Raw genomic sequence first — 15,559 nt, forward strand, 5'->3', positions numbered from 1 at the left:
CTCTTTTCCTTTTAATTCCCCTAGTTTTCGCTTTGTATTCTTCTGCCATTCTTTTCATCATTTTCTCTTCCTTCCTTCTTTTAATTCTTTCCATAATCATTATTATTCCCCTTTTTATTCCCCAAATTCCAAATATGCAAATCAATACTATTAAAATTCCCTGTATTATTTTTAGTAATATTCCATTCCAAATTCCCCCAATCCAATTTCCAACTGAAGCAAGTCCTTTTCCAACCTTCTCCCACACTCCTGGTTCTTTCAATTCCTTCAAATCTGCACTCTCTTTTGTTAGATTAGCAAGCATAGTTTTAATCTTCACACTGTTGTCGGGAATATACGTACAACAGTGTCGTGCACCAAGCATTTTGCAAACGCCGCCATCCTTTGCTAAAAGAATGTCTAAGGCAAGCCTGTTTTGAAGAGTCATAGCTCTTTCCGCCGCAAGTTCAGCATCTATCAGGATTATAGCACCTGAAAACTTTGTCAACATGTTATCCACTATAGTAGACAACTTTCTTATTTTGATGGAATTCAACACGACTCCCAATGAAGGAATCATGGCTCCAAATATATCTCCTACCACAGCAGTAGCGGTCTCTCTTTTCTGGATACGATGGGATCCAGATGTCTTTTGAATCATCGATAGGTCATCCAGTTGATAAACCTTTGGGAACACTATACCCAAATAACATCTCCCCCACCATCCCTTTGGAAGACGATAATAGGCATTATACCCACACATGTAATATACACCTGGTATGACAGGGTCAAGTCCGTTCATCATGAATGTCCATTTGGCCTTAAAGATAAACGTATGTTTACACTCACTCGCTCCTACAAAAATGTTGTCATAATAAGATTCACCTCGATATATACAAAATTTCCCTACATGCCAAGCATCTAAAGCTATTCTCCCTTGCGTTTTTATTGCGGCAAAATCATAATTGTCTACTGAAGTCCTCTTATGTAGCTCTTTTTCTAATTTCGCCTTCATTTGTGCCCTTCTATCATCTGTGCGATCTAAAAAGCTTATTTCTACTGCAGAGAGCGAGCAGGTAAGGTTTTCCCTATGAGCGTGAGCCGTTTCAAAAGGTTGCATTGGATCGAAAAATTCCCTCATTATTTTAGCATCCCAATCTTTAGCAATCTGGCTTAGCTGCGCTATTATAGGAACATATGCAAAGGTAACATCATAATTTGAATAAAAATACTGTATGTTAGTTTGACCATAAAATCTAGACATTACTATACTACATGTAATCCCGTATGTAAGAGGCATGTGGTGATAAGTCACCCCTTCCTTTACTGATGTCGGTATCTGTGTACACACATAACAATCTTTCGCATCCATAGTCTCAACTTATTCTGTTAGCAAGCGATAGAAAACATTATATGAAAGCTCCTTCTTATCATGTAAGTGTCTCTCATCTAATTCTAGTCTTTTCAGTGCAGTTAGCTCAGTGACAGTAACAGGAGCAAAAGTAGAAGCATCAATTTTCTCATTCTCACCCTTTCCATGGATTGTAAGCACTATTGCCATTATTATTAGTACACATGCAATTATCAAGCCTATACACGCATATTTACAATATTTCTTTCTACTGTTTTGCGTCATGATCTGTATAGAATCAGAGAGCTAGAAGCACCTATAAAGAAACTATTTGGCAATTCAGTTACGAAGCTGAATGAGCGCAATGTTCACACCGTCTTCTTCAAGAGGCCAGTCACTTATCGGTTAGCAGCATTTGTCTCAATTCGGCAATAACTCAGTCTTTTATCATTTCAGCAAAAGTCTCATCCGGTTTAGCAATGTCTCAGCTGGTTGTTTGTATCACGTTGGATTGTAGCAAGCAATATCATTTATTACCCTTTCAATCGACAGAGTCCATAAAACTTTTCTTTTCTATTGGTATCTCTTCTTCTTCGTTCTCGAGGCTAAGAGATACAAACTCGTCAGTCCAATCGTCATGAACTACATATGCCCATTCAGGACCGGAATATCTTCTGTTCGGTATCCTTTTCCTTTTCAATTTTGCTTCTCTTTTCGATTCTGCTTCGTTGGTACTTTCCACTTTTGTCAAGTCTTTTTCTTCACTCGGGGATGGTATCACGACAGTTACTTATTTTCTTTTCTCTTTCACTTTTGGCCTTTCTCCGTCGTTCAAACTTTCTTTAGTCCTTTGTTTTATTGGTGATATACTTAGTCTCCTCTTTGCACCATGTCCATTTGATGGACCTGCGATCTTTTCTGTGGAAGCTTGAACCGTTTCGTTCTGTTCTGCCTTGTCCCCTCCTTCTGGGGAATCAATCACGTTCTCTTTTTCTTTTTCTGTATCGTCTGCTTCTGGGAAAGCCCTCCTCTGATCAGGCTCTCCTGCTTTTTCACCTCTTTCGAGCCCTTCGTCACCGTTACTTTCGTCAGGCTCTTTATCACTTTCAGCTGCTTCAGGTTCTTTGTCACCTTCAGCTGCTTCAGGCTCTTTGCTACCCTCAGCTGCTTCAGGTTCTTTGTCACCTTCAGCTGCTTTGTCGCTGTCTGAACTTTCTCCTTGGTCTTCCCCAAGTGAGTTAGTTGCTTCGTCCTCAGAGAATGTTTCCCTCTCTTCTGTTCCTGCCTGTTCGCTTTCAGTTCGGTTTTGCTCTGCCTCAGCACTGTTTTATCAGGCACTGGCAGTTTCAGCGCTTCAACTTCCTCATCTGTGGGACACAACACTTTCTTTGTGTGACTGGCGTCAATCCAGTTGGGAACCCCCGCACATTTCACAGCGGTAGTTGTCGTCAGGATCACTTGGAAAGGGCCTTTCCAACGGGGTTCCAGACACGACTTCCTCACGTGCTTCTTTACCACGACCCAGTCACCTGCTTTCAGTGCGTGTCCTGGACCTTGGATCGGTCGTAAGGTGGTTGCTTCCACCTGGTGAGAGAAAGAGCGAACCACGTCAGCCAGACCCTTGCAGTAGTCTAACACCATATCATCTGTAATATTCAAAAGCGCGTTTGCGGGAACTGCAGGAAGTCTCATAGCCCTGCCCATGAGAATTTCATGCGGAGACAATCCAGTCTTTCTATCAGGGGTGTTTCTCATTGACATTAGCACCAAGGGCAATGCGTCAGGCCATTTCAAATTTGTCGATGCACATATTTTCGCCATTCTTGATTTCAGTGTACCATTCATCTGCTCCACCAGTCCTGATGCTTCAGGGCGATAGCTACAATGCAGTTTTTGCTCAATGTTCAGCGCTTCGCAAAGTAACTTTATCACCTCGTTATTGAAGTGGCTTCCCCTATCTGATTCTAAAGAGATCGGGAATCCAAAACGTGGTATTAACTCCCTCAACAATAGCTTTGCAACTGTAAGGCTGTCATTTCTATGTGTGGGGTATGCCTCAATCCAGTGACTAAAAATGCACACAATCACCAACACATACTTCAGACCTCCATGCACAGGCATCTCAATGAAGTCCATCTGCATTCGACTAAACGGGCCGCTGGCCCTGCCAATGTGGCTCGCGTTCACAACTGTTCCCTTTCCTGGGTTCATCTGCTGGCAAGTGACACATCGATGGCAAACTGCTTCTGCAGCTTGACGAAATCTGGGGTTAAACCAATCAGTTTTGAACAATCTTATCATGGCATCTCTCCCTAGGTGAGCTTGCCCATGATAGAACCGCGCAAGCTGTGATAAGAGACTATTTGGCAAAACAAATTTTCCCTCATTTGAAACCCATAGCTCGTCTGGTCTCTTTATACATTGTGATTTAATCCAGGAATCTCTTTCATCCTCCCTGACGTTATTCTGTAATGCTTTTAATTCATCTATTGTATCTACGACCTTCAAGGCAAATGCTTCAGCTGGTTCGAGTTCTGGCTCACTTATCGAATTCCATTCATCTCTGAGTAATATACAGTTCAAGGCACAAAATCTTGCGACTTGATCCGCATATGCATTTCCCAGAGAAACATAGTCCTGTCCTTTCGTATGAGCACTACACTTTACCACTGCAACTTCGGCTGGCATTTGAATGGCGTGTAACAATTCCCTTATTCTTTCCCCATTTTTCACTGGGGATCCTGAAGAAGTCAGGAAACCTCTCTGTGACCATAGTTGTCCAAAGTCGTGCACAATCCCAAACCCGTACTGACTATCAGTGTAAATGGTGACTTTCATCAATGCAGACAGTTGACATGCTCTTGTAAGGGCTACAAGTTCTGCTACTTGTGCAGAATAGACTCCTTGAAGCCAGCCCGCTTCCAAGACACCTGTTACAGTACATACAGCATATCCTGCTTTCAAAATTCCCATCCCATCTCTTAGACATGAACCATCAACGAAAACAATTTGGTCATTTTCATCAAGCTTAGTATCCTTAATGTCAGGTCGAGGTTTTGTGCAAAATTCAGTCACCTGAAGGCAGTCATGCTCGACGTCTTCAGCGTTCTCAATTTCAGCATTTTCACCAGGAAGCAAGGTTGCTGGATTCAACGTAGTGCACCTTTTCAGCTGCACATTCGGTGAGCCCAGAATTATCGTTTCATACCTTGTGAGTCTTGTTCCAGTCATGTGTTGCGTTCGGGAGCGGGTCAAAAGTATCTCAACTGAGTGAGGGACCATGACTGTTACTGGGTGTCCCATCACTATTCCTTCACTCTGAGTGAGGCTGATACCAACTGCTGCTACGGCGCGCAAACACCCTGGAAGTGCTGCTGCGACCGGATCCAAAGTAGCTGAAAAATACGCTACTGGTCTGTTTATGCCACCATGGGCTTGAGTCAAGACAGACAAAGAACATGCATCACGTTCATCACAAAACAATGTGAAAGGCTTTGTGTAATCAGGCATACCTAAAGCTGGAGCCCTACACATGCATTCTTTCAACTCAATGAAAGCATCCATCTCATCTTCTTTCAGCTCAATTTGATCCAATGCATCCTTCTGGGTCAATTTCAGTAAAGGCTTTGCTAGAGTCGAGAAGTTGGGAATCCACTGGCGACAGTAGCCCACCATTCCCAAAAACTTCCTCACCTCCCTCCTTGTCTTTGGTGGACTCATTTGAAGTACACTTGTTATTCTTTCCTTCATTATTCTCCGTGACCCTTTCTCTATTTGGTGACCCAAGTATTTCACTTTCTTCTGACAGAACTGCAATTTGGAAGGAGACACCTTGTGTCCATTCCTTCCCAAATGGTTCAACAGAGCAATGGTATCGGCTGTGCAGCCACTTTCTGTCTTTGATGCAATCAGTAAGTCATCAATGTACTGTACTAGGGTTGACTCGAATGGCAATTCTAATGCTTCCAAATCTTTCTTTAGAATCTGATTGAAGATTGACGGTGACTCAGAAAACCCTTGAGGAATTCGACACCTACTGTAAACTCTATCTAGGAATTTGAAACAAAAGAGAAACTGGCTGTCCTCATGAAGAGGCACAGAAAAGAATGCTTGTGACAAGTCGATGACTGAGAACCACTCGGCATCGCAAGGGACTTGAAACATTATCACAGCTGGATTTGGTACGACAGGGCAACACTTGACTATGATGTCATTTATTTTCCTCAAGTCCTGCACAATTCGGACCTTCCCACTTGGCTTTATTAATCCCATGATTGGTGAATTACATGGGCTGCTTAACACTTCTTTCAGTACTCCCTGCTTTACAAATTCGTCAATGAGTTGGGCAACTTTCATGAGGGTGTCTTGTGCCATGTGGTATTGTGGGGTCTGGGGAAAGGTTGCATTGGGCTTTGCAGTCACTTTCACTGGTTCCACTCCTTTCATCAATCCCACCTCTTTCCCTGTCATATCCCACACTTCCTTTCCGACTGTTTCCCGTAATTCGGCTGGAATATCTTCTTCAGTTATCATCGGGAAAAGACAAATCAAAGGATACTCTTCATCGACAGTTTCCATCTCATCCCCCTCTACACTGTCCACTTCTTCCCCATCACTGCTCGTCTGAATTTTAATTCCCTCGTTCGAACACATAATCGAACATCCCAACTTGCACAATAGGTCTCTCCCTAACAGTGCTATCGGGCTTGAGTCACATACTACAAATTTATGTAACCCTTGATAGTTACCAATGCTGACTGGTACCGGATCTGTAATTGGGTTTGTCAGGTGCCTGTTTGCTACTCCCACCACTTGAACTGTCCTCCCCGAGAGTGGCAAATTTGGTACTTCAATGCTCTTAACAGTTGAACGTGTGGCTCCTGTGTCAACCAAGAATGAAACACGATGACCCATTACTCTTCCCTCCACGTACGGACCCTTTTGATCAACTTCCAAGGATGCTGCAAGCTCACAATCTCCTTCCTCTACTGAACTTTCACTCTCCCATACATTGTTTATTCCACTCTCACTGTGTAATGGGAACTGTTGTACGGTGCCATTTGTATTCATTACCTGACCCGAGACCTGTGGAGGAACCATCACTTGCTGCTGACTCATTGGTGCCAAAGGTATTTGCATTTGCTGATTAGGTACCATGGGTAACTGCTGTTGCATTGGCTGCATTTGCGTCATCTGCATACGGGGCATCTGCATTTGATGCGGCTGCATGGGCTGTAATCCCTGCAACTGATTTATGGTCTGAAAATTTGGGTTTGGACCTCTCGTTTTCGGTCCCCTCATTGTCTGAAATGCATTGACATCATTGTTTTGCTGACCAACACCTGCACCTTCCTGCACCACCATCGGGCACTCGCGTTTCCAATGTCCGACAATCCCGCACACGTGACACGGCATCACCTTTTTCAATGCCTGCACACCATTCTGAGTCACAACAGTGTTCAAATCCGGACCATTATTCCCAAAACCTCCTCTGCCTTTGCCTCTCGCCTGTGGCTGAAACATCATATTTCCCTGCAACTGCGGCTGCGGTTGCAGTACCTGCTGTTGGAACCCTTGCAACCCTTGCAAACCTTGCAGACCTGTCTGAGCTGCTTTAAGTTGCATCATCATCACCTTCTCTTTCAACCTTTTCTGTTTCACTTCAATTTCGTCGCTACAGTATTTCGCATAATTCAACACCTCATCAATAGGTTTCGACTGCCAACAAATCAAATGCGACTTTATCATCTGACTTATCTCTGGTCTCAGCCCTTCCACAAATCTAAACACAAAATGAAGCATGTCCTTCGCCTCTATTGTTTCCGTGCCGCTGTAGTTCTTAAACGCCTTCAACAACCTCTCATAGTAACTATGAATCGACTCTTTAGCCTCTTGGGCAGTTCGATCGATCTTCTGCCAATCCACATTTTTCGCGGCCACCTTCGTCTTCAAATGCTCAATCACCTTATAGTACAGGCTCATCACCATAGGTGATGGTGCACCCGTCTCCCTGTCTCTCTCTGGTTCACTTGTCGGCCAACCTACAGCTCTTTTGCAATCCTCCCACAAATCTGCCGGAACCACAATCTCAAAGAGGGTGTTCAGGTCTTCCCAGAGACATTTTGCAAGCTTCACAAACCTATCAGTCTGTTGATACCATTCAATCGGTTTCTCTCTCAGTTTGGGAAAATCATCCGTAAAAGACTGAATGTCGCTTCTGTGCCATGGTACATGTATTAATTTTCCCCCTGCTGTCTCCCTCATTGGTAACATGGTTACTGCATCACTACTCTGCGGTCTTTTCTCGTTGGGCTCTGAGACACTGTCTTTCCTCTTTTCCTTTCTCTTTACCCATCTGCTTTCCCATTTGTCTAAGCACCTCCACACTTGTGCACTCTGCAGCAACTCTCTAAGGTGGGCCTTCATGCCTGCTGACCTCATGTGTTCAAAATCTGTGGTCCCGAAATCCAACCTATAGCTCCTGCTCAAGTGTTTTGTCTTGTCTATATCCACCCCGTTTTTGTCAGCTATTTCCTGCAAGCTTTTATGTACCTTATTCACTTCTTTTGTAATCCTGGGACATAGATACCTCAGCTCTTCTTCCGAGTAGGACTCTAACCTATTCACACCCATAGTCCCTTCCACCAATTCTTGTGCTTCCATGTTCAACCTGACCCTATTCAGATAGTCTTCTCCCTTCCCACTGGCTGAGCTTTGTGTGGAATTCAGACTGTTGAACCACTGTGTCAGCTGTTGCGCATTCAACCCCATAAGTGTAGCATTCACATCGACTGCCATTGATGGTTGCGGCAACTTTTCAGTATTCGATGACAGCGGTATCACCAGTGGGGGACTTGACCTCACCAGTGTTGACTGAGCACATATGGGACTAAACTCCATCAAGGACCCAGATCCATTTGGCTGAGCCGCTATAGGGGTTATCCCTGGAGTGTTTTCTATGCACCTCCTTTCGGTCTCATTCTGCAGCATTGATCCCTGACCGCTCATACCTAAGTTAGGCTGACTGTACAGAGGTACCGGTGGACCTACAGTAATGGGTAGCGATATCGCGTCTGGGTTTTGTCTATTTCCCATGTTCTGAGGCATGTTCATTCCCACACTATGGGTCATCATTGCCGGCATGCCCATCTGACTCCCCGTCATCTGAGCATGTGCTGTCCCCCCCTGCATCTGCTTTTGAGGCATCAAAAACTGGGTTGATTCGGCTTGTGCCAATGTCGGGTTGTGACCATTCTGTCCTCCCATTGCGGCTGGATCTAGAATCATTCCCGTACTATTGTCACTGCTGTAGTACCTTGGGATCTGCGGCTGATAATTTTCTGCTGGTTTCAACATGGGCACATCTGGATATATTCTCCTAACCTGCGGTATCTGCAGGGTGAACAGTAAACTTGGGTCCTTAGACCCCGATGATGCTCCTGAACTCTGAGTTTCACTGTTCTGTACCGGTGCCGGAGGGGCAGAACTGGTACTTGGACCTTGTCCACTCTCCGCATAAGGTGGTGGACGGTCGTTCAGCAATTGCATTATTAACTCCTCATCCTCTAACTCCTCTTCTCTTCTCAACTTTTCCTCGTCCTCTCTATCCTTGGAACACCTCCTGTTTGTCTTACAGGTAGCTTTCTTACCTGTCTCCTCTTCTTCCTTAGTAATTGCGGGAAACAATTTTACCCCCTGCAATACATCTGACCTCCACACCTTCTGTGCATTATCCCACCTAGCGTCCGCTAGTGTCTTTTCTACCTTCCTTATCCTGGTCTCGAACTTATTCTGCTGCTGCTGTCTAGCCATTAGTTCCCAAATCGCTAGAGCCTCAAACTGTGCTGGCCTTGGAGGCACCTTCATGTCGTACATCGCGAATCTCAAATTCTCTAGAATCCTTATATTGAATGTCCCGTGGATCGGGAATGCTACGCTCCCATGTTTCTCTGTCAGCTTGTGCCATTGCTTTAGCCAAAGGCACGGAGCTACCCCCTTTTCCTCCATTACAACGTAAGCTGGTGTACCTTCGGGTGGCGTCTCTTCTCCTACGCTCGCTTTAATGTAAGACTCCCCCTTCATTGCACTCCTTAATGCTTTAAAAAATTTCATTTTCTCGTCTTTTATTTCACAAAATTTGTAATCAATAGGTGACTTTAATTCCCGGAATACTCTTCGCTTGCCTTTCCCCTTCCAATCGAGCCCCACGGACTGCGTCCAATCCGTGCACGACCCTTCTCTGCAACCAACCTATCCCAGCGCGGCTCCTAGTGACGTCACACTCACACACACTGCGGCTGACAAAGCCTCGCGGCTTGTCCTCCTTCACTCAGCTCCTCTCGTAACCACTTCTGGCATGTATCGCGAGCTACCAAAAATTATAAAACAGATCTGTCGGTTTACTACAGGAAGGGTAACACAATCGCTTCAGGACCTTAGGGATTTTTCACTAGCCTCGGCAGTTATTCCATCTTTCTCGGTCCCCACTTTCGCAAGCAAACCTGACCCGCAGACCTACTCTCAACTTGTCAATGATCTATTCTAGTGCACTTAGAATTTTGTCAAAGCCCGAAGTCGAAGTTTCTTTCACTCCCTTAACACACGTACCGACTCGTTGACCACGCCCGATCAACCTACTAAACCGCCCAGACCACAACATAAAACAACATACTCCGGAGTCTCTTGACCTCGCAGGGCCCGTCTCAACAACAACAACCACGTGGACCTTTTTCTGCACAAAGCGCCACATACACGTGAAGTTCGACGACTTCCCTACTCTCACACTCGGAGTCGCACCTCCGCTATTTCTATGAAGTTCGACGACTTCCCTACTTCTACACCCGGAGTCGCACCTCCGCTATTCTCTAAAATCCTCGCAACCTTTTCACACACCCTGCGGCAATAAGCTGTGCAAGCGCAAAACCCTAACTTCACTCATACCATCACTAGTACCGCCAACGCTGATCTCACACCTCCATTCTCTCCATCCGCAAGCTCCGAGATCCCGGGAAAGTCGCAGTGGACCTAGCCCATCATCATTTTCTCAATCAGTTTTATCCAAGAAAATCTAATTCAACTTCTCGAGTGGGATCTCAAAGGGTGTAACCGTCAATTCAACACCATGTACTTTAAGAGTACGGGGTCCCAAAAGACTAAACCATCCTCTGCGGAATAACCACACCAGTTTATTCAAAGTTAGTAAATTTATTTCCCTATATTAACAAAGCTAGCACAATATAGATATGTCTCAACACCAAATGATAAACGTAAATGAACATTAATAGCTGTCCATAACGGCGAAACAGGTGCAATCTATGTAGCATTTGAATAACAAGGCATTCGATAATAGCAATGCAAATCACTAATACGATAATCTGTAATGAACTAATTGCATACATTTAGTCAGCATAACAAGGTCTCAAATTGCATCGTGCAACAAAAAGAATCCTCATCTAACCTCAAATTAGCATCGGCATGTGGGACTTCATGCAAAAACAATTTAGCAACATTAATTTAGAAAAAAAAAACTCCTAGCTAGGGATCTTATCAAAATCAGCAGTTGGTTACCTAAAAGAAACACAATGCAATTTTACAATTTTCTTTCATATTTACCAATTACGATCAGCATACAAGGAAGTCTTCGTCTCACAGGTACCGTTTCTCGATCAGCATGGGTACCGTTTCGATCAGCATGGGACGGGGCAAAGGGGCAGGGGTGGACGGGGCAATTGCCTCACGGCGGCAAAATAAAACTACTACTCCATGTAAAGGGATCAAAGTTAAAGTCTCTAGGGCAAGAATCATTAAAGTCTCTTTCTCTCGATTAGAGAAAGCATCAAAGTCTCTTTCAAAATGGCGTCGCAGCAAGGTGGTCCATAATAGCTGCAAAGTCTACAAAATGGCGGGATGTCCAATAATGGCTGTAATGGCTGTAATGGCTGTAATGGCTGCTTTCTTCTCGTGCACCTGGTTTAAATAGACAACAGTTCAAATCCAGTAGGGTCTTCCATTGGAGGGTTCATAGGTTGGCTTCAAATTGTCCAATCAAAAACAACAGTTCTCAGGCTTTTACTTAAGCATACATTATCCTTAGAGACGAGTACGCAAGTTGCAACATTTGATACCAATTAACTCACTTTCAGAGCTTCCATTGTCCGCACCTGCAGATTGACCTTGGAGTAAAGAGAGAAATATGCCAGGCTGGCATGAAACCTTAAGATAAGCATGTGAACGATCTCAGTGGAAAAGTACAGCTTCAAGCAAAAATACACGTTTAATAGCACATTGGAAAAACACAAGCATCTAAACCGTGAGACCAGGCAACTAGGCCAAAGCCTCCACTAAAGTTATGCTAAGTTAAAACATTTCAAGCAAGCAAATCGTAGCACACGTTTATGATTATGTCGGATTAGTGCAATTCTAATACACCACGTTATATAAAGCACGCTTATGAATGTTGGCGAACTACTCTAAGGGCACATTTTGTCCCCGTACAATCTTTATTAGTTCGGTTAAAGCCACACATGATTATTGCAGTACTACGTTTAAGCGCTAATAAATGTAAAACCTTCATTTCTGCGTCATCAACTGTGCAGCTTCGGCAAAAAGCATAAATGCCCAGATTAGGTCCCAGGTGATAAATTCAAAGATATAGCTGACCTCTCATCCTGTACTGTTGGCATTGCTTGTTTCTTCAGAAGAGGTTTGATCGTATTGACACGGAATCAATCGCTTACAAATCTGACTTTCAAAAGGAGGGATAGAGGAAGTCCCACCTGCAGCAGCAGAACCACTTTTTTATAACACAAATGTACCAGTGAAAATGGGGAAATCTAGGGGTGTTAAAAGCTGCAAATTTGTTTGGGCCATGGAAAGGATGATGAAAAATGTCTCAACTTCTCAAAGTTTGTAAATTTTTGGTTTTCCACACGGGCATGAAAAATCTTGACTTTTGCAAAAAAAAAATGATGATACATGCCTTCCTAGTTATCACTAGGAAAATGCTTCTGCCTAATATTTACTTTGAAAAAAGCTGTTTAATACAAAGCAGTACCATTATTTACAGAAAATGTAAACTTCTAGAGTAAGATTCTGCATACATTTCCGTTTGGTTCAGTTTAATTAGAGAAAAAACATATCTTGCAATGTAGAAAAAAGCCCAGGACTGTAAAGTGTATTCATCTAGTAAATTTAGGCTTGCTTTAATCTATGCTCTCTATCCATTCAAATATTGTGTCTTGTGTGGCGGTTGCGGTGGCGGGAGGTTGAAGGAGGACATTTGACGGGTCACAGATGTGCTCCTGTCCTATGAAGCGCCTTTGATGCACTAACCAGGGTGTCTTCTCACATCTTCCTCCCAGAAACATGTTCCAATGTCTACTCATCCGATGTGGTCTTCGTGGTGGACGGATCCTCCAGCATTGGGAGGGCCAACTTTCTGATGATCAAACAGTTCATGGAAGGGTTGGTGCTCCCATTCGTGAACGTGGTCAGCGAGGATGGGGTGCGTTTCGGAGTGGTGCAGTACAGCGATGACCCCAGGTAAGTTTCTTTGAGTCACCCCCTTTTTAAATGCCCCCATGGCCAGAGAGATGGAGCTCCCCATACTGACCCTTTGGCTTGTTTGCATCCCATGAATGCTTTCACCCCTCTTATTCTTTGCATCCAACGCCACCATCTGGGTATGAGACCTGCACCGGGGATCTCTATCTCATAATTCAAAACAGTAAATTTTACTATTCCTGCGAATTTGTTTGTGTGGTGTGATTTTGTCTTACTGAACAACTAGAACCTATTGTGCTTAGGTTTTGCTAGCCAGTGACTATCAAAAAGCACAGTATGTGACAACCACAAGTTTTGTTAAATTAGTGTCGCCATGTGCCCCATTTCTACCTCTGTGATTCTTGCCTGTGATAGTGGCATACCTGTATAATTACAGGGGGGATCTGATGTCGATCGCAGGCTCCATTCCTGTATGCATTGGTAGATGTAATGAGTTACACGGGTGTGACAAACCACATGAATATTAATGAGGTAGCCTGGATGTGATTGGTTGCACCGGCCCTGTTCACCCAGAACAGGGTTGGTCTACAGACAATCCAAAAACGCAGTCGCAGAACGAGGCTGCAAAGTGACTCCAAATGTATGCATATCTGTCACGGTGCATTACAAATGTAATGCACTGTGCAGTGAATAACGGCTCACCACTCTCGTCCATATGTTTTCTGTAGCTGTGGTGCAAGGATTTTCTGAGCCCCAGACACAATGATATTTTTACCATTTCTGTTCCCCATTTCCCATGGCAACAAGGCTATTTTTTTAAACATAGGTTATTGAGTTTTCACATTACATGTAATCAAATAGCATAATACCTGCTTTACATCCCACCGCACCACCCAAGATGACATTAGGTTCATGTTGGCATACATCCGCTGTATAACTGTGCAACTATAACTCGTGCCCTATAGTAACTATAACTCACACCCTCGCGCGTACTGCGAATGGGGGCTGTATCGCAATTTGCAATTCGGTAATAGCATTTGCGATTTTTAAGAAATCGCTATTACCGAATCGCAAATATGATACATAGCATTTTGCGAATCAGAAACAGCGATTTCTTAAAATTCGCTATTACCGATTCGCAAAAGGCTTTTCTGATACATCTGGCCCAAAGTCTTTTGCCATTTATACAGCAAAGTATTTCAGCATAGGATTAGCAAGTGCCATCCATGTCGAGCTGTAAAATGACAAAAGCCTTTTATTACTCCAGGCACAGTATTACAGCTCTGGATTGGTAAAATACCATCAAGAGTGAAAAAAGCAACCCCTGATACATGTTTTGCTGTCATTACAGTTCTCAAGTGAAGATGGAAAGCAGCTCCTGTATAGAGCACCCTACTGCACCAGTGACCCTCTAATATCTGCTCACCTCAAATGTTTGTTTTTCTAGCAAATTTGTTTTAAAAATATTTTTTATTAGCATTTTCAGAATCAGACATAACAAACAGTGCGAGTCAAAAACAGAATGTGTACAGCAGTAACAGGATACAGCACAGAGCTAGAAAGGGACAAAGGGGGTAATTCTGACCCTGGCGGCCGGTGACCGCCAGGTTCACCGACCACGGGAGCACCGCCAACAGGCTGGCGGTGCTCCCTCGAGCATTCTGACCGCGGCTGTAGGAAGTTGGCTCTGTATGTGCTATTTCAAAGTAAGGAATAGCATGCACAGAGTCCAAGGGTTCCCCTTAGAGGTAAAATAGTGGTAAAAATAGATAATACTAATGCTCTATTTTGTGGTAGTGTGGTCGAGCAGTAGGCTTATCCAAGGAGTAGTGTTAAGCATTTGTTGTACATACACATAGACAATAAATGAGGTACACACACTCAGAGACAAATCCAGCCAATAGGTTTTTATATAGAAAAATATCTTTTCTTAGTTTATTTTAAGAACCACAGGTTCAAATTCTACATGTAATATCTCATTCGAAAGGTATTGCAGGTAAGTACTTTAGGAACTTCAAATCATCAAAATTGCATGTATACTTTTCAAGTTATTCACAAATAGCTGTTTTAAAAGTGGACACTTAGTGCAATTTTCACAGTTCCTAGGGGAGGTAAGTATTTGTTAGTTTTACCAGGTAAGTAAGACACTTACAGGGTTCAGTTCTTGGTCCAAGGTAGCCCACCGTTGGGGGTTCAGAGCAACCCCAAAGTCACCACACCAGCAGCTCAGGGCCGGTCAGGTGCAGAGTTCAAAGTGGTGCCCAAAACACATAGGCTAGAATGGAGAGAAGGGGGTGCCCCGGTTCCGGTCTGCTTGCAGGTAAGTACCCGCGTCTTCGGAGGGCAGACCAGGGGGGTTTTGTAGGGCACCGGGGGGGACACAAGCCCACACAGAAATTTCACCCTCAGCAGCGCGGGGGCGGCCGGGTGCAGTATAGAAACAAGCGTCGGGTTTGTAATGGAAGTCAATGCGAGATCTAGGGATCTCTTCAGCGCTGCAGGCAGGCAAGGGGGGGGTTCCTCGGGGAAACCTCCACTTGGGCAAGGGAGAGGGACTCCTGGGGGTCACTCCTCCAGTGAAAGTCCGGTCCTTCAGGTCCTGGGGGCTGCGGGTGCAGGGTCTCTCCCAGGTGTCGGGACTTTGGTTTCAAAGAGTCGCGGTCAGGGGAAGCCTCGGGATTCCCTCTGCAGGCGGCGCTGTGGGGACTCAGGGGGGACAGGTTTTTG

The 15,559-nt window shown here is 44.3% G+C and overlaps 1 protein-coding gene across 1 annotated transcript in view; it reads left to right on the top strand.

Moving 5' to 3' along the window:
• Positions 1-15,559, top strand: part of COL7A1 (collagen type VII alpha 1 chain) — a 618,941-nt gene that overhangs the window by 114,146 nt on the left and 489,236 nt on the right. The window contains exon 3 of the mRNA XM_069207404.1: positions 12,691-12,871. Coding sequence (XP_069063505.1) covers positions 12,691-12,871 — 181 coding nt within the window. The remainder of the gene's footprint in view (positions 1-12,690; positions 12,872-15,559) is intronic.

Source organism: Pleurodeles waltl, chromosome 9 (genome assembly GCF_031143425.1).
Source record: "Pleurodeles waltl isolate 20211129_DDA chromosome 9, aPleWal1.hap1.20221129, whole genome shotgun sequence".
NCBI lineage: Eukaryota > Metazoa > Chordata > Amphibia > Caudata > Salamandridae > Pleurodeles > Pleurodeles waltl.